The 19,673-nt window shown below is 35.5% G+C and overlaps 1 protein-coding gene and 1 long non-coding RNA gene across 2 annotated transcripts; both read left to right on the top strand.

The window, feature by feature from the left end:
- Nucleotides 1-8: 8 nt before the first annotated feature.
- On the top strand, nucleotides 9-3,339 carry LOC131627124 (beta-glucosidase 46-like). Its single transcript, XM_058897954.1, has 10 exons — nucleotides 9-272; nucleotides 342-405; nucleotides 471-535; nucleotides 1,125-1,200; nucleotides 1,289-1,710; nucleotides 1,991-2,106; nucleotides 2,193-2,448; nucleotides 2,523-2,625; nucleotides 2,707-2,815; nucleotides 2,938-3,339. Exons 1-10 carry the CDS (start codon nucleotides 135-137, stop codon nucleotides 3,149-3,151), a joined length of 1,563 nt encoding a protein of 520 aa, XP_058753937.1. The 5' UTR covers nucleotides 9-134; the 3' UTR covers nucleotides 3,152-3,339.
- Nucleotides 3,340-13,825: 10,486 nt separating this feature from the next.
- LOC131600096 (uncharacterized) lies at nucleotides 13,826-17,795 on the top strand. Its single transcript, XR_009283006.1, has 12 exons — nucleotides 13,826-13,911; nucleotides 14,092-14,237; nucleotides 14,308-14,346; nucleotides 14,466-14,567; nucleotides 14,734-14,903; nucleotides 15,058-15,243; nucleotides 15,797-15,989; nucleotides 16,102-16,179; nucleotides 16,274-16,347; nucleotides 16,892-16,975; nucleotides 17,048-17,149; nucleotides 17,319-17,795. It is a non-coding gene; the product is annotated as an uncharacterized LOC131600096 (long non-coding RNA).
- Nucleotides 17,796-19,673: the final 1,878 nt, after the last annotated feature.

Below are 19,673 nucleotides of genomic sequence, written 5' to 3'. Positions count from 1 at the left end.
TAAAATATTTTATCAACAACAAATAAATATATTAAAATCCAACCATGCTCCACGTGACAAATAAATTAATAGTACTACTAGTATATAATAAGAAGACAATAGCTCAAATTATTGAGGACATTAAACCATAGAAGATGAGGTTCTTAGCATTGTTGTTATTGAAAACTATGTTTCTGGAGATATTGTTGCTTCTTCCTCTTTCAAGTGCAGTGGATGATCTGTCTCCATTTCCTAAGAACTTTCTGTTTGGAACTGCTTCTTCTTCTTACCAGGTTCTATACAGTTTATTAATACAAATTAAACTCAATTAATCTATGTATTAAATGAATCTTGTTACACAGTATGAAGGTGGTTATAACATTGATGGTAAAGGACAAAGTAATTGGGATAACTTCACTCACGGAGGTAATTATTTTTTTAATCTACTGATTAATTAGTTTGAGAGAGTTATAATAATGTGTAATTAGCAGGTAGAAGTATGATAGTGGATGGAAGCAATGGGGATATTGCTGTTGATCATTATCATCGTTACCAGGTTCATACCTTTTACTATCATTTTAAACAGTAGTAATAGATAGATAGTTCTAAATTCTAATTCAGGAAAGGCTATTACGGAAACAACAAAATAATAGTAGCATGTTAGCATGGTGTTTTCGTGAAAATAGAAACTTTTTTTAAAGTAGTTATATCTTATAATCCTATCTTTTTGAAGAAACAAAATAGTTATAATAATATACAAATATTTCAGATCCATGTTTATAAATTATCCACTTGTGTTAAATGATAATATAATATATATCCATACGACCTGCCTCTACAACATGCAAATGGGTTGATATTAAAATAAATTAAATGAAAATAGTCAAAACAAAATACTATCAGTAAAAAAAAATCATTACTTACAATCAAAGTATTAACAAAATGTCAAAGGTAGATTGAATAAGTTGATAAGAAGTCGATTCACACATCAAAAAGATAGATTGACTAGACTGATAAGAAGTTGACTCATATATCAAAAAGGTAGATTGACTCAGTTGATAAGGAGTTGACTCACACATGTTTAGGCCATATATTGTCCAATGTGAAACTTTTAACAGATAATTTGAATGTGAACGAAAACACAGGAGGATATAGATCTATTGGAAGCTTTGAAAGTAAATAGTCAACGACTCTCCATATCATGGACAAGAATTCTACCAAGTATGCTTCGTTGCATTATCAAAATCTTAGTATAAAATGTTCTAACTAACAAAGATTCATAGTTGTAACATTGATTCTTGTGAAACAGAGGGAAGATTCGGAGAGATCAATTGGGCTGGCATTAACTTCTATAACAAACTATTTGATGCCTTGCTGCTCAAAGGTATTCAACCCTTTGTTACTCTAAGTCACTATGACAATCCACAAGAACTCGAGGACAGATACGGTGGATGGCTAAGTTCCGAATCACAACAAGATTTTGCATTTTACGCAGACTTATGCTTTAAAACATTTGGTGATAGAGTTAAGTATTGGGTCACATTCAACGAGCCAAATAACCTAGTACCACTCGGTTACCGTTCAGGCATATATCCCCCGTGTCGTTGCTCTGGCTCATTCGCAATGGCTAACTGTAAAGAAGGTGATTCAGAAAAAGAGCCCTTTATAGCAGCCCATAATATTATTCTGTCGCATGCAGCTGCAGTTGATCTCTATAGAACCAAGTACCAGGTAATGTCTTGTTTTGTATTTTCATATATCTAGCACCGACACTTCAGATTCTGATATCGGACAGTCGCAGAACACTTACTCATATAGTACATTCAATCATTTATATTTTTTCAAGTTATTATCGATGTATGCGTGTTAGTATTATTTCAAATGTTTGTATCCGATGTTTATATGTATGTGGCATATGCGTGTGTCAATGATAAAACACGACAAGTGTAAGGAAATTAGCATAAGTATTCAAATTGTTGTAGAACTTAGTATTTTGTAACTGAGACATCAGGTTGAGCAAAGAGGAAGAATCGGTATAGTGCTTCAACATGAATGGTATGAACCGATGAGCAATTCGACAGCTGACAAATTGGCTACTGAAAGAGCAAGATCATTCACTTTCAATTGGTATAGTTCTCCTTTAAATACTAATATAAAGCTTTTTCTATTGATTCACTCAAAGTTTAAGGATTGGACAATTCCTAAAAACACAGGTTCTTGGATCCAATCATATTTGGAAAGTACCCCGAAGAGATGGAAAACATTCTGGGAAGCCTCTTACCAACATTTTCAACCAACGAGAAAAATAAACTCAAAAAAGGATTGGATTTTATAGGCATAAACTACTACACAGCTTCCTATGTTCAAGATTGCATATACACCAAATGTGATTCGAGATTTGGGATTTCAAGAACAGAAGGTTCATACATGAAAAGTGGAGATAAAAATGGTTTCTCAATCGGAGAATCTGTAAGTTCCTTCAAACTTATTACAGTGATATCACATTTTCCCTCAAGCTTCACTGTTTTAATGTCGGGTTGCAGACTCCATTTAGTTGGTTTAATGTTTATCCACAAGGCCTGGAGAAAACTGTCACATATGTGAAAGATAGATACAATAATACTCCAATGTTCATTACTGAAAACGGTAAGCAAACAAAAGCTATTAATGTTTTTTGTAGTCTGAATAATTTTATGCATGCTTTTGATTAATCTAAACATTTTATAGGGTATGCCGAACAAGACGATCCAAATTTCACCTTGGAAGATCAAGTGAATGATTTCAAGAGAATAAAGTATATTGCAAATCACATAGAAGCCTTGTCAATAGCAATAAGGTAAGAACAAAATAGAGACCGATATAAGAAGGATTCCGATTTTCACTGTTATCATTTTGATACATGTTGGAACACCTTTCTTATTGTTCGGTTTGACGTCCAACGGTATTTATTTGTTTTAGGAAAGGAGCAGATGTGAGGGGATATTTTGCATGGTCCTTGCTTGATAACTTTGAGTGGACATATGGATACACACTAAGATATGGATTCCATCATGTGGATTATGCTACTTTGAAGAGAACTCCAAGATTATCTGCAACCTGGTACAAGCAATTCATAGCAAATTATACAGAAACTAAATTCATTGGGATAGATAACTTGGTGCAAAGCACATGAGGCAAAAAAAAACTGTGATTATCTCATGTAAAATATTTGCTGTTATTTCTCTTTGATAAAATGGACATGATCTCATCTCTTCAAAATATCAATAAAGGTTATAATTGATCATATATGGTTGGAAAAGTGATTAATTTTATCAATAATGGCAACCAAATCAAATCAACAAAACATGTAGACACACAAGATCGGACTCATTACATAGAATTTTTGTTTGCTCTTTTCAATACCCTTGGTGATTTGCAAAGTTAAATTTCTCTTCCATCAAGTGTTTTGTAATCCTTTTATAAAAAAAAGTATTCTACATACGTACTCTCAATAACTTAAAAAATCATTACTCCTTATTCACTATATGATCGTATTAATTCTTATTAATTCAAACTCTTGAAATTTGATGTTAATTTATTTTTTCAGAATCAAATTATCCAAAACCTAAAGGTGATAGGTGTATGTGTTTTCCCATTTATAAATGCTCAAATTTCTATATTTATAATCAATGTGAGACTCTAACTCACACATGTTATTATTCTCAACATAATACATTGATGAACTCCTATACATTTTCTCCATTCAAATCTTTTCTTTAATTCAGTGAAAATGACCTTGTTGAAAGATTTGACCTGTTTGTTTGAAAATATCAAAATATACGCTGTCCTCCGATGGACGAACAGAGTAATAAATACTGACACACAAGTATAATCAAAAGGCAACCACCAAGGTCAGAATAATAAAATCGGCCACGAGGACCATTGTACATACTTAAATAAAAAGGGGCTGAAGCCCCAACATAAATTGAAGAGTGGCCACGAGGACCACGATTGTTTGGAAATTGCAATAAACGAGCCACGCCCGAACAAAAAAAAACTTACAACCAATACACGGCACGCAGGTCGGACAAACGACAAGAGAAATTATTGGGCGACCGTCTGATGCCCCTCAAGGACGAATTGGGCGTTCTGCTCAGGCTACTCCTCATCACCAGACTTCTACTGGGCCATCTCCTCGAACATTGGATTCTCGGTAATGGTTGGAAGAGACTCCCCCATCATGTCCAGATCCTTGAGAAAATCGAGAACCACCACCGGCCCGTCGACCATCGAGCATGCAAAACTGCTCCCTTCTGTCCGAAGCTCAACCCCAAGATTCAGAACTTTGAGCTGAGCAATAGCCTTTTCAAAACTAGCCTGAGCTTTAGCCAAACCATCATCAACGGTCACTCGATACCGGGAAACCAACTCAGCTCAAGTATCCACCCCCAGGAGATCCTGGGGTTTTTCCTCAATAGGAGCAGCAGTAACTTCCAGAGAAGCGACACGATCCTCCAGAGCTTTCCTTTTCGAGGAACATGTCCCCAACTCTTCCTTGGACTTGGCCAAATCCTCCTTCGCCTTGGTGAGGTCCTTGAGCTCAGAATTAGCCTTGTTCAACTTCTCCTCGGCATCCGCGAGAGTCGCCCGAACCTTTCGCAGCTCGATCTCTTGGGAAGTCTCCCCGTTAGCATAAACGGCATCCATCCCGATGATCCTCATTGCGGCAGCGGCATCTTGGGCCAGTAAAAGCCTCCTCTCAAGACGATCCAAGAGAAACTTGGACTTTCCCTGCTCTAGGGTCAGATCGACCAGATCTTCGGCACGCGGCCGCTTCAGTCTCGACGACGTAGCCTTGGGAGAGGGTTGCCCAACCTGAGGAGCAGAAGAGAAGTCCCCAGAATTAGTCTAAGTAACAAGCATTGCGTCCGCCACACGAAGCTTGATGGTCTTCTTCTTGGCCTTGGCCGCCAAATTCTTTTGCATCCGCTATTGTGGGTTTGACAGCTTGGCTGAAACAAAGCAAAAGAAGGATAAAAAAACGAGGAATAAATAAACACATCTAAAAATATAAGTAAAACAACTTGACTACCTAAATAGTCCCTGATCTTCTCGGTCGTATTGCACTCAAGGAGCTCCTTGACACTTATCAAAATAGGCTCGACCAGGGGGTCCCCCCTCATGTCGGTCAGAAGACGATCGCCCCTGGCCATGCGCTGCACGACGCCTAACCCCTCGACATAGGCAATGAGCTTATCACAGTTGGCCAAATCATCGGCCCCCAACATACTCAACTTTATGGTATAGGCATACGTACCATCCACGAAATGACGGCTAACCCAACTAAAGTTCAACCTTTGAACGAGCTGCCTCCTCGGCTTCCCTCGATCGTTTAATTTAAGCTGCCCATCCAGTCCATATATGTTTTCAGGGTAGAACGTGTTGAGGATGGCCCTTTACGAGATGGGCTTGATCAAAAAATACCTATCCTTAAACCTCCAAACAAATTCCGAGAAAGCCTTGAAAAGCTTTATCGGCTGATTCAAGGCAACCCACGCATACCAATCACTAGTGGCGCCCCTCTGAAGATGGAAGAAAGAGAAGAAAATGGAAAAAGTAGCTCTGATCTTGAGATAATATCACACCAACTCAAACGCCCTCAAGAAGGCTATCGAGTTAGGGTGCAACTGGGAGGATGCAAGGTGCAGGTAGTGCAACACGTCGACTTGTAGCTCGGTGAAGGGCAGCCAAAGCCCCATCTCCCAAAATAAACCTCATACATCGCAAAACGGTCTTCCGGATATGGCGAGCAAATCCTGCCGTCAACAGTAGGGAATATAACTCTCCACTTCCTCACAGCAGCAGGTGGGTCCACCTCAACGACCACCGTCGTGAACGCATCCTCAAGACAAACGGTGAAACGAGATGGAGTATGCTTGGGCTCATAGGCCACCCAGTCATCCCCGAATGTGGTTGCCTCTTCCTCTTGGAGGAATTCTGCTTCCCCATCTTGTTCGGAAGCAATTCGGTCGGAAGACGTTTGCTCGGAGAATATCAATGTTGTCGAACTACCAACGTCCTCGCGACTAGCCTCGCTTGTGGTATCCTCCATTTGTTCGATCAACCATTTATACCTGAAAATTAGTAGAAAAAATTGAACTCGACTTCAACAATCAAATCTACCCTTCCACCACTAATCAAGTGAAAGGGTGTGCGCAAAGGTGACGAGGACAACGTCCTCGGCCAAAGCCCTTAACTCAAAACAGCAGGTAAAGATGTCGAGGACTTCATCGGAAGGTTAAAACCTATTTTGCAACGTCTGGGGCTCCGAATTCTGAGGAAGTACCTCCCCGACCGCTGGGGTTTAAGCTTCGCATGAAGCTCACCCAAAAACTCATGTGAACCACTGCACCAATCCAGTTTCTAGTCAATATTCATCAGAACATTCACGCAAAATGATCTATCGCGTCAACCATAACGGCTAGATAACAAAAAGACAATGGTGTTCCGCCCAAAACGGCGGTGCCGACTACTGAAGGGGTAAAGCGGCAAGCAAAAAGTAATAGGAATATTTATTATCAGGTGATATAAGGTATATCATATCGTAGTCCACATAGATTGGTAGAGAAAAACTATTGTTCGACTATCTCACGTTCTAAGTTTCATGATTGGGTTACGGAAAGTAAATACGGGAAAAGTAAATAAAAGCAAATAAACAATCTATTGTAGCTTAAGAGAATTCATTCTGGAATCGTATTTCTACTCAACCCTTCCAATACTTAAATCTTAAGATCTATCGCTCAATACTCACACTACGCATCAAAATCCCCAGGCATCATTCGAGATGCCACATCAGTGTCCATTTCTGAAACACCGACGAAAGCTCAACCATACTATTCACGTCAGCGAATTCCCAACCGACACGAACAACACAAAGGCATTAAACTCGATACCCATTACGATTATTAGCCCTAAATCCATGTCTGAAATCTAAAAACTAACAGATATCATTCCAAATCAAGATCTATGAAGTCCATTTTAGCAACAACACAAATCCAGAGCATTTAAGCAAAAAGATCAAGAACAACAACAATGATGATTTGTAAAGCAAATATATAAACAATCCCAAGATCAACAAATATACATACAAGATAGGAAAAATATACATATAAACCCCACCATTGGAATGGGTCACAAGGAAGAAGAAAAACAAATGGAAACTTCTCGTGTTGTCGGCACAATCGGAGACCACCCGAGCTCAATCGACATGATGAGACACCCAATAGTGTTGCTTGAACCTCCAAACTACAAAGAATGGATCAGAGCTCAACTTTGTCAAAGAAGAGATGATAAAACCTAAGAAAATTTGATTTTATCTATTTATACAAAACTGAATATCGCAGAGCGCGCTAAGTGCCCTATAGCGCGCGACGCGCGCTCTCAATTAATGTACCAAACCGCCCTAGAGTGCGCGAGGCGCCCAAAGTCCGCGCGACGCGCCCAACCTTCTGCCAGAATTTCTTCTTTTGCTCTCAGGTCGCACGACGCGCGGTATAGCGCGCTACATCAGAACAACAGCTTTATTTCTTCAAAATACGCTCGCAGCCGTGATTCGACACTTTATTCCTCGAGGCTCCGAAAACGCAACAAAACCTACAAAAATACAACAAAACTATCAAACGGTACATATTTACACGAAAACTTCATGAATAATTTGGTTAAAATCAACCCGAGTCATATGACCCTTACACAACTCCATTCATTGCTTCCAGAGAGCTTTTCTCTCTTCAGAAATTTAGGGAACAGTGATATTCCCCAACTCATCGCATTCTCTATTGATAACCATGATAAGATAAAAAAATAAAAGGGGGGAAGGTTACCTGATGAAGAAAGTTGAGGACGAAGTGTCATACCCTAAAATTTGCCATCCTCACTTCATCTTCAATAAATCAAGGTTCAAAGGTTTTCTCAAAGTCACCCTCTCCTATTCAAAATTAGGGTTAGCATTCTATCAAAGGAGTTTGAGTCTCTGAGGCCTCAAATGGATCTCTAAGTGTCTCATATGTCTCAAGGTATCTCCATGTCAAAAGTCAAGCTTCTATTCCAAGGATTGCTCACTCAATGGCTCAGACGACCAATAATCGACTATGTTAACCTAAAAGTCAACTATAGTCAAAATATAGTCAAACTTCAAGATTTTTGGTCAACATCAAGTATGTGAAGTTGTATCCATAATTTGATCAAAGGTTGATCATGATCCATTAATAAAAACTCAGAAATGAACAAATTCAAAAGGTTCAAATTAGGGTTTTTTAAGGAGAAAGTCAACTCAACTTTGACTGGTCATAACTTTCACATGGAGCATCAAAAATTTCCCAATCAAAGCCTATCCTCAAGGAAATTTCATCCTCTACAACTTTGATGTTGGGCCCAAGATCAAGAAATCCACTTTGAAAGTTAGTCAGAAGTCATCTTTTTCAAAAGCTTATAACTTGAGCATGGAAGTTTCAATTGAGATGAAACCAAAAAGGTCATTTAGAGGATTCTTTGAGCTTTCAAAAAAGTCCTATAATGCATTCATATGATTAAAATTGAGAGAGATGCACATGGTTGAAGTTAGGCGATTTTCAAGATATGCATAAAACCCTAATTGCCCAAAACTTTGTTTTTGAACTAATGGGCCTAAGATTTTCATTTCAAACTCATCCATGACACATATAAGGGCCTATATATTCATCCCCACCCTTCCATGATTTTATTTCTTATTTATATGGATTTTATTCATTTAAATACTAAATAAATTAAGGAAAATATCAAAACAAATGGATTAAATTGTATGGACCTTGTTTTAATCACCTAAGGTCCCAAACAATGCCATAAGAAGGATCAAAATTCGTTCATAGGTGAAGGGAGGTGCTTAGCTAAAATTAGAAGGAAAAATCACATTTATATTCATGCAAAAACTTCTAAGGGGTAAAAATTAATAACCAAGCCCATAACAAACCCTAAAATAGTCCATATATATTCTAGAAATATTCAGAACCGAGGGGGAGAAAAAAAGGGGGGGAGAGGCAAGGGTTTCATGTCACAAAAAATAACAAAATCTAGGGCACAGACAAAGAAGGATTTCCAGAAGGATTCAAGGCCATTTAGCCATCTCATTCAACTCCTGAAGTCGGAACAAGTGTGGAGAGATCGTAAACTGAGGTTGAGCGTACTCGTAACTCTAACATCACGTTCTTCATGCATGTTCATGTTATGATTTTCGTATATTGAATATTGTTGCATTTTGATCCAAACTAACCTTGCCTTGGAGCTTGTGGTGATGTTTGAAGCAGGTTTGAAACATAGACTAGAGTTTTTGACGCAAAAATCACCAATCACCATTGTTAGGGCAAGGTATTGGTGCTTCATCGTTCTCATGGTTACAGGGCTCCTTGATCCAAAATAACTATTTCATTGAACTCGCAGTAGTGCACTCGGTGGGTCTGGGTGTTTCGTTTGCGTTTTTTGGTGCTGTTTTGCAGGTGGAGGAAAACGCACGGCCGGAGAAGACAACCGGTCTTTACTGTTTCGGCGTCGCTGAAGGCTTGGTCACGGTTTGGTTGCATGCGTGGCGATTTCTTGAATTTCCATTCGCCAGTCAAACTTGGCAGGATCTCTCTCCTCTTCTCATTCGCCTGCCCAAAATACTGTGGGCCCAGTTCCTAATTCATTTGACTTCCCCCCATTAACACTTGTATTATGTTATTAATCTTATTGGGCTCAGTCTATTGACAAGAAAAACGAACAGCACACTAGGTTAAAGGGAGCAAGGAGCGACTCAGGAAACGCAGGTTCGAATCCTCGCTCTAACAATATTTTTTATGAATAACATGTTTCTGGATCCAGCGTTCCGTCCCATACGTGGCACACCATACACACTCGTTGCCAACCCTAGGATCTTCTATGATCCAAATCTAACGCATCCAGATTGAGGGGGCATACCATGCATCTCCCAGCCAGCCACATGGAATCGAAACCAGGTTTTCATATATTGTTTTTTTATTATTATTATTTAATTATTTTGATTAGATTTAATTATTTATAATTAGATTTAATTAATTTATGAAATTAGGACTAGGATATAAGATTATGGTAGATTAAAATTAGGATTTAGGATCTTCCCGATTATTTCGATTATATCGATCTAATTTTTTTAATCATTTTTTTAATTAGTTTTAATTATTATAAAATCATAAAAACCCTAGGAGTGTGTAACCAAAATATTAGGGTTTTCCCGATCCCGTTACCGTTTCGCAAAACATTAATCTCAATATTAATTTTCTCCCCGAACCGACTATACCTATTAGTCGCAGTAGGCGAGAAATAATTTTGATTAATTTAATTTATTTGATTAATAATTTAATTAACTCTTGTTAATTCTCTCCTCGACCCGACTGAAGCTATCAGTCACTTTAGACGAGAGATAAAAATACACAAATTAAAATACATTTTAATTTGCTGCCCGCGATGATCAACCTATCGATCTGAGTAACCAGCAATGCCTTTAATCCTTTAGCTATACTGACCAAATCCATTTGTCATCGCATCTAACGGTGCCAAATCAAATCAGGGTTGTATGCCAAACCTCAAAACAATTTTCCACATTCAAATCAATTTCAAAACTATGACAGGCCATTCAAAAAGCCTTTAATCAATTCCAAACCATAAATTCAACCCTAAGGCGTACAACCCTGTACCCGAACTACGTTGACTCTGATCCTCCATAAGGAGGTACGTAGGCACTTGGTAACAAGGCGAGTCTCCCCCCTTAAAATTTCAATTCATTCTTAAATCTTATTTTTTTACTCTTTTCAATTCATTAGCTATAAACCTCATAGTTATTGCCATAAACCTTATCTTTACAATGTTAGCCTTTAGGAAAGGGTTGAGGGTGCCTAACACCTTCCCTCAACCTGATTATAATAACTTACCCTGAATCTCATATCTGCGTAGGGTTTCCTATTCGCCCTTCAGAATAGGTGGCGACTCTAAAACCTTTATTTTTAGGGCAGGTTGCTACACGAAGGAAAATTGCTCCTGAGCAAGTCTTACGAAGAAAAAATTTAAAACCGCAAAGGGAGGGAGGAAAGAAGGCCAAACATTTTGTAATGAATTTAAAAAATAGGTTTAAGGGCTAATAAATTAGATTTATTTTATCCACAAATGCTCATCATTAGTGGCACATTCGAGGAATTAACAGCAGCAATTAGTAGGGGAAAACTTGCTGACACACGCAAGGGCAGGTACTTCTTTGACTGTTGGGTAAGCAGGAGAGCCGACTCGCCAAACCGGCCCAAAATAAGCTCTTGGCAGACCGAACTCATCATCCCTGTAGTAATACTAGTTCGGAGGACTTGTACATATTTAGAATGTTTATGTCGATCAGGCAAGCCGGTACCAAAGGAGGAAGGTGGGTACAAGACAAAATGGATATAGAAATATGACCAGCCTCAAAGAGCTATTGATTCAGCTCGACAAGGACTTATAGCCCGGAGCGGATTCTCAACTCGGTTAAGGTCCCCAGCTGGTTAAGATAGATTCTACAGGTTGGTGGGCGTTGTCGTGAATAGAGCTCAGAGTCGTTCTGCCCTAGTCGCATGTACCCGTCACCTACGCATAAAGGGACTCCGTCGTTACAGGAGTTACAACTCCTTAATGATCAAGCGGCAGAGGTTACTATAGCTTGCTCATTATGGAGGAAATCCAAGATTCCTCCATTAATTTATGAGAGTGATCACTGCTCCAGCAGCTATAAATAAAACTCCCAACTGAGAGATAAGCAAGACACATCTATCTTGAGCTTGCACCACTTGCACTACTCAAATCCCTAAAGCTAATCACTCACAAACTCCTGTGTGACTTCGCCAGAATCTTATTTCGGTGAGTAATCAAATGTGTTCTGTCGGAACACCTATAAAGACCTTTGTATCTCCTTTTCCTTGCCGGGGAAACACACACTTTTATTTTATTTTATTTTTTTTACTACTGCAAATAGTTTTTTTATAATCATTAACAAAGTAATTTTTAAATAATATAATTATTTTGTGGTTAAGGAATTTGTAACAGTGGCGGTTCTATAGCCCGGCGAGCCCGGGCACGCGCCCGGGCTCAACCCCTATTTTCTTTGTTTTTCCTCAATTTAATAGTCGAATTCTAGACGAAATTAGGGGCAAAATTAATAAAAATAAGGGTGTGAAAACTAAAATAGATGAGTACCCAATGATCCAGACATGCCCAACCCAATTAATTATATATGAATTATAACAAAAAAAAATTTTAAAAATTAGTTATACTACAGTGTTATAGACCGGTTGGTGTTTTATCTTTCTCCTCTTTGTCTTTGACGGTTGGTGCTTCAAGATATACATATTTAATCATTATTATTAAATATTATAATAATAAGAGTTTTATATTGTTGATAAAACTCCGATAACCTAATTATCTTCTAGTCTTTTTTTCTTGAATGATACAATTTTCATTTTTTAGTCTTCTTGCAATTTATGCTTTCAAAAATCTATAATTGATTAGACCTTCCCTAATTTTATAATTTTTTTACTTCTTTTCTATTATAATTTTATAGTGACATTATAATTTTCCATATATTATAAAATCAAACAAGAAATCATGGGCGTTTAAATTTAATTAAAAGGTAAGAGTAATACAAATTGAAATGTATAAAAATGATGAGTTTTACTATGTGGTCAAATTAGAGAGTTCAAGCAAAATTAATTTGTCAATATGAGAAATTATCTAAGTTTTTCACATAATAAATAACATTAAAACTTTTGGGATTTTTTTTAAGAAATAAGTTGAAAATGTCCAACTATTATTTTTGTTAGCTTTTAAGGGATTATATTTTATGTCCCTCATTTTTTATTTTCTTTTTTATTGAATAAATTATCTTTAATAAAAATAATATTAAAATTAATGTATAAATAAATTTATAGTTATAAAATAAAATAAAATAAATGCATAATAATTTGAAATTTCAACTCAATTATAGATATTCAGCCCGTTTGTTTTGGCTTTTTTTAAAAATGATTTTTTATAGTGTTATAAAATTAATTTTCAAAAATACAAAGAAAAAATCTATTTTTTTAAAGCTAAAACAAACAGGCCTAATATAATAAACCAATATAAGAACTAAAGTAGAAAAAAACTATTTGAATTTTTAGAGTTTTTTAGTTTCCTCAAGGGCACACACGTTTACAATTGAACATTTACTATTGTTCACTATAAATAGATTTAACAAAAACTAAAGACAATTGGAATACTCTTTATTTCCTTATCATCTTTTTTTAGAGTACAGTTAGAAAAGGCAAGGTACTCGAAATCATGGACGGAGCTACAGCCCAGCGAACCCGGACACGCGTCCGCGCTCAACCTCTCCTTTCGTTGTATATTCCCCACTTAATAGTTGATTTTTAGACAATACCAGAGACAAAATTAGTAATTTTTAGACAAAATCAGTGAAAATATGGTGTGAAATTTTTGGACAAAATCAAGAAATTTTTTATAGATAAAATCAAGAGCAAAATTAGTAGAGACATGATGTAAAATTAGTAAAAATAAGGTGTAAACTTTTTGCCCAGATTCCCTAAAATTTCTGGCTCCGCCACTGATTTGTAACATGGTGCCTGACATCCTAATATATTTTATATATAAATGTCTATTAAAGAATCTACAATATAAGAAAGATGAATGGTCTGGAAATTCCAATTTTGCCCTGCTATCTCACAAATGCACCACGTGGATAGCTTTATCAAGCTTCCCTTCAATTTTCTTATGCCATATCCTCCACGTCTTCTAACTTTTGTTCCTCTTTTTTAATTTTGAAATTTAAATTTTGAATCTTGCTTCTTTAGCTTTTAGGGTTTCTAAGTTTTCTTCTTTCTATATCTACTTTGTGTACTATCCTTTCTCTTCTTCCAATCAAACATTTCCAAATTAATTTTCTCTTTTCTCTTTTACGAACTTTTTCTCGAAACTTCTCCTGATTCTTCGTTCTTTCTCTTTTACTCGTGTTTGTTCATTTTTGTTATTGAGTTTCGAACTGCTTCGATTTTGATTTAGTATTGGTTGTTTCAGGTTTGGTGATGTTGGCTCACACGGAAGGGGGAAGATTCGTCGGTGGTGGTGAGATTTATGGGTTTGGTTGACATCAGTGTTTATCTTTCTCGCAAACTTGTGGCGGTCTTTTTCTTCCTCGCAAACTTAATCATCTTCGTTACAAGGTTTGTGATGTCAGATATGTACTTTTGTTTTCATTTTGTGTTTATATTAATTGGTATTTTATTTGTGCAGATTTTAGGGTTCCTTCCTCTTTCACGTTTGACCCACCAGGTGTTCGATAAAATTCTGTATTGAACGTAGAGAAACTACTTTGACACAAAATGGTTTATGTGTGACTTTCTCATTTAGGTTTTGTTATTAACCTATTCTCTTTTATTTGATCTGTTTAGGTTTTGAAATTTGGGAACAAACAACAACTATATATGCATGGTGATCATGTGATTTTTAATGTTGAAGAAAGTTGGCAAATGGCTAAGTTTTATAGCAACAAGGTACTCTTGATGCTTTTTTATTTTCTTGGGCAACTTTCATGATAGTTCTTGCTTTAGTTTAAACCAGATTTTCTTAAAATTCATAATAAGTTAATAACCATGAGGTTGGATTGAATCAGAATATTTTTTATGTTTGAATATTTGGTTTCCCCTTTTCTCTAGGCAGGGAAATACGGCTGGTCTTTTCAATTTGGGAAATATCCGTTATATGAATTCAACATTGCAATGCCTCTATTCTGGTCCAGTTTTCAAGTGTGGGATACCGGGATCGGTGTTTGTCTCTCTTTTCTCATGCTTTTTATTTTCAACAGGATCCTTACAAAAGCATATTAAGGGGTGAGAACTCTAATGCCGATAATTTCTTCTGATTTTCAAGAAATTCTAAATTGAATGAAATTTGTTTATGGATATTGTTTTATGATTTCACCGTTTTTGTTAATTTGATGTTTTGAAAATATTGATGTTGGCTTTGAATGGTTTGTTATTCCAGCGTGTGTGGAGCAACCGTAACATGGTAAACACCGGCGTGGATTGATGAAGAAGCACAACAGATTTCTTATCGACAAAAGCATTTAGCGAACACTGTGCCTCTGGATTATTGGCCTTGACCAGAGTGGGAAGCCGAAGAGTCATCCATATATATCAGCCGGTTTTATGATTTTCTTCTCTGTATTTGGTATGATAGACTAGAATCTCCGCACTATTTCATGATTTTACAATCTGTGCAACTTGATGCTTTTATTATCTTTACTTAATTACTTAATAATATCTCATGCTACATAATTTCACTTTGAATCGGGAAAATTTGGGGTCATTTTTGCTTCTATACCTTTGCCAATCATAGCAGCTTTATATTGTATATTTTTCGGTTACGTCTGGAAGTTATCTCGAATGAATTGTTTATGTCGTTAAAATTTACAGTTATATGATTGTAAGCATATAAAACTTGACATTTAATAAGGATTTATATAACTTGGGAATGGTTTTTGCTGTGAAAGATATTTTAGAGCAGGCACCATTTAATAAGGTAACAGTTAAACTTTGTGCTGCACATCATTACCCAAAATGCAGGTGAAGTAAGCTCAAGAGATAACATTTTTGAAGTTGTAAATATGCTTAAAACGTCGACTCCTCTTTATAAGGAAACAATTATGTGATGTCTTAGTTATAGTCTGAAAACAACTCTCGGTAGCATGGTTTCTCACTTGGTTCTTTGACTATTGGATTAGCGCGACATCGACAAATCTGCGGACATGGAAAATAACAGCGTTCTCTCCAAGGACATGGAACCGCGGTGTCGACGAATCCGTCATCCAAGAAATCCCAACGTTCCAGTTCACAAAAGGGGCAGGCGGAGATGATTATCGAAGTGTCAAAGGTTGTGTGGTTTGTTTGAATTCTTTTCAAGAACAAAATGAGCAGGTCTCATTTTAAATTCTTCATCTCACACTCTCCTATGCTGCTATTGTTTTGGATATACGAGTTGATTTGGTCGTTAATCACTGAATTCTATGTTGTTCTTATGTCGTTACAGCCAATTAATGAAGTCCAACACGACACACTGCCCTTGCAGCCCAAATCTGAGGTCCATCGAAAATCTCTATCACTATAGGTCTTTAATCTTTCTTTGCAATACTAACAAATATATTTCTATTTCTTAACTGACTTATTTCATTTAAACTCACCTGTTATATGATTCAAAGCAGAATCCGGGTACAAGTTCTGGCATAAATGCATCTGATGAAATTCTTAAAGCTACCCCTCCTGTTTCATTTTTGCAGTATGCTTTATTTCCCAACCCTTCTGAAATTAAGGAAAAAAGCTGGTGTCATTGACATGTTGTCGAGTTTGGGATATGTAATTGTATTTGCTAATTTAGTACTTTATGGGACAGGTCTGGATTTTGAATTGTTATAGCTGAGTTTCTGTGATGATTTGGTTTTAATGGTAGAATTTGTTAGTGAACTGTTTTGATAGTTGTAGAAAGGGAAGAGTCCTGCTTTGTGCCCAAATACCATTCAATAGCAAAAACTGTTATTCTCTCTGTATTTCCTCTATGTAATTATCTTAGCTCTACCATAATGTATCTTGGAAAAATCACATTGGTGTTGCCTATAGGCAAAGAACATTGAATACACGATGTGCCAAATACTGGTCGAAGATAAATTTTTATTGGGTGTTCAATGGCTTTTAAAACCTGTTGGAACTGTGGTCCAAAATTCCAATTCCATTGTTGAGAATTCAAAGTGTTTTTTGGCCACTAAAACTCTCTTTTCAAGGTTCAATCTATATATGCTTATAGTTTTTTTTATGACACATGACAGGTAATCACAAGGTTTCCACCATTTGATGAAGGATCTCGCTTGAACTATCATCATCTCGAAGATTAATTGGCACTTCTTGGAAAGGTTTTCATCTTAACACCTGTTAACTTGGAGTTGAGTTGTTGATTGAGAACTAACTGGTGATTATCGTATCAGGTACTGAATGTTGGTGATGATGCATTTGGGTTAGAGAAACTAGAAGAAGATTCCGATGAACTAGCTCTTAAGAATGCCCTTCGTTCTTAATATGGAGAACAGGTACATTATTCTCTTTATTTGCTTGATACAATAAAGCGTGCCTTGAGAACGACAACCTCTGATATGTCTTGAGCTGTTGGTTTTTATTTGAGTTCTTAATAAGAACTTGATCATTTAACTAGATACAAACTATACTTCTTTGATGGTGATTGCTTTCTTCCCTATGCAGTAATGGACAGACATATGGTTTCATGCCCAGGACTATGTGCGTGTAATAGGTGATGCTGGTGCCAACTTATATCCCAGCAGCAATGCTGAAGTAGACTAAAATGAACCTGAAGGTGCATATAATTCTCTTCGTTCAAAGTTGATTAAGGACAACAACGAGTTTGAAGTTTCCGCAAAGGAAACTTGGGAAATAAGACTTGGTGAATGCTTTGGAACGATTGTAGAAAAGAAATGTGTCAGCATTGGGTACTCCATTGATAAATTAAGCAATAAGGATTTGTGATGTTATTCTCAATTGTATTGAGTGGTAATATATCATTTTTTATTGTTGAAATTTGTTCACCTTAGTATGTACTATGTCTTATGGGAGAACAAGTTCTTCAATGCATGAGTTTGTTAAAGTATGGATTATGCAGGTTCCAAATGTAAAATGGGACGATGTTGGTTGGCTTGAAGATGTCAAAACTTCAATCCTAGATACAGTGGTTATGTATACATGGTCTACATTTCATAAATGTCACATGTCATAAGCTGACTGAGTTGAATTGCATTTTAGTCTATATTTAGATAGAAGAATGCAAATAAAATAAGAAAGAAAGTGCTTTTGGAGAGTCCAAATTGAAATATGAATGAACTTCACTCTTAAAGATCAACATGATAGCTTGCAAGACTAATTTCTTCTAAAAATAAAATGAATTTCTTCTTTCTGTTATATTATCAATGATTCAAATAAAGACCCCATTAAGATAAACTTAGATGGTAGTGTTCAAGGTTCCATAAAGAATAAATGTTTAATAAGTCACAACTACTTTTTTATAATGTATGAATTTAAAAATAAATATATGTATCAGTTAAGTTTATTTGAAAATTAAAATATAAATTAAAAGCTTTATTCATACAACTATATATACATTATTAACTCATCTCTAATTACATATTTTATACTGCAATAATTCATTGATATATTACTAGCATCTTATTTATTTAACACTCATTGAGTTTAAACGATTTTAAAGAAATTATAATTTTATTGAAGAAACTTTTAAAGAAACTATTCTCCTGTAAAACCAGCTATCAAATAGGGGACTTTAGCATATCAAGTTAATTCTTTTTTTTTTCTCATTAAAGAAACTATTTTTTTTATATATATATATATATATATATATATATATATATATATATATATATATATATATATATATATATATATATATATATATAACTTTTAACGTGCTTATGAAGTTACTGATCAAAATGTTTAACACTAATGTAAACAGACAGTTACCGATACAAATATTGAATATTAACGGGAACATGAAATTACTGATCAAAATATTTTTTCATTAATTATACATTCAATTAATTTTTTTTCAATAACCATAAAAAATGATAACATTACAATGTACCACACAGTACCCGTGCCAACGCACGGTTAATCAGGGCAAAATAAGTGTGAACGCACGTGTAGACACCAGTACCGTGTGAATACACGGGTAACCAAACCAAAATTTGTTAGAGCGCACGGGTAACACACCCGTAACGTGTGAAAGCACGGGTAATCATACCAAAATCCATGCGAGCGCACGGGTAACATACCAGTAACGTGTGAACGCACAAATAACGCACATGTAAGTAACATCCCACTTTCATGGAATTTATTTTTAATTTGTTTAAAGAAGTGTTTGTGAAATATTTGAACTTTTTATTTAATTGTTATATCATACATTCAATTGCCTATTACTCTTATTCATGTTTAATAAGTAGAATCTAAACAATATTTGAAACATTATTTTCTTATTAATATTATACCATATTCTATAAATAAAATATATTCTTAAATTTTTTTTATCAATTTAATATTTTTGTTTAAACGTTAAAACTTCTATATTTCAATTTGATATAAGAAACTTTTTATTTTTTTACTTAATACTATATGTATTTGATAAACCCGATTCAACTCACACCAATACCCGTGCAAACATATGTGTGATTTGTACTACTTACTTTTCATTTTTTATATTTTCACCCGGTTCAAACTTTAATAAATATAACATTAAACTTAATTTTTTTAGATCATTATCTTTTTAATAGTTTTTTTTAACAATAGTTGTTTTAAAAACGAATACAATTTATCTTACCATTCATTTTTTTAAAATATTTTGATATTTTTTAAAATATTTTGATATTTTCATTTTTTATATATCTTATAATACAAATTATTTTTCTGAAATGAATGAATGTGCGTCCCATACCAGAACCCGTGCACACGCACGGGTTAGTTACTAATTAATGTTAAGAAATCACACATCTAATAAGTTTCATGCACGTAGCTCATAATCAAATTATTTTATACAAA

The sequence above is a fragment of the Vicia villosa genome, linkage group LG1, assembly GCF_029867415.1.
Source record: "Vicia villosa cultivar HV-30 ecotype Madison, WI linkage group LG1, Vvil1.0, whole genome shotgun sequence".
NCBI lineage: Eukaryota > Viridiplantae > Streptophyta > Magnoliopsida > Fabales > Fabaceae > Vicia > Vicia villosa.
This window is presented reverse-complemented; position numbering and strand designations above follow the sequence as displayed.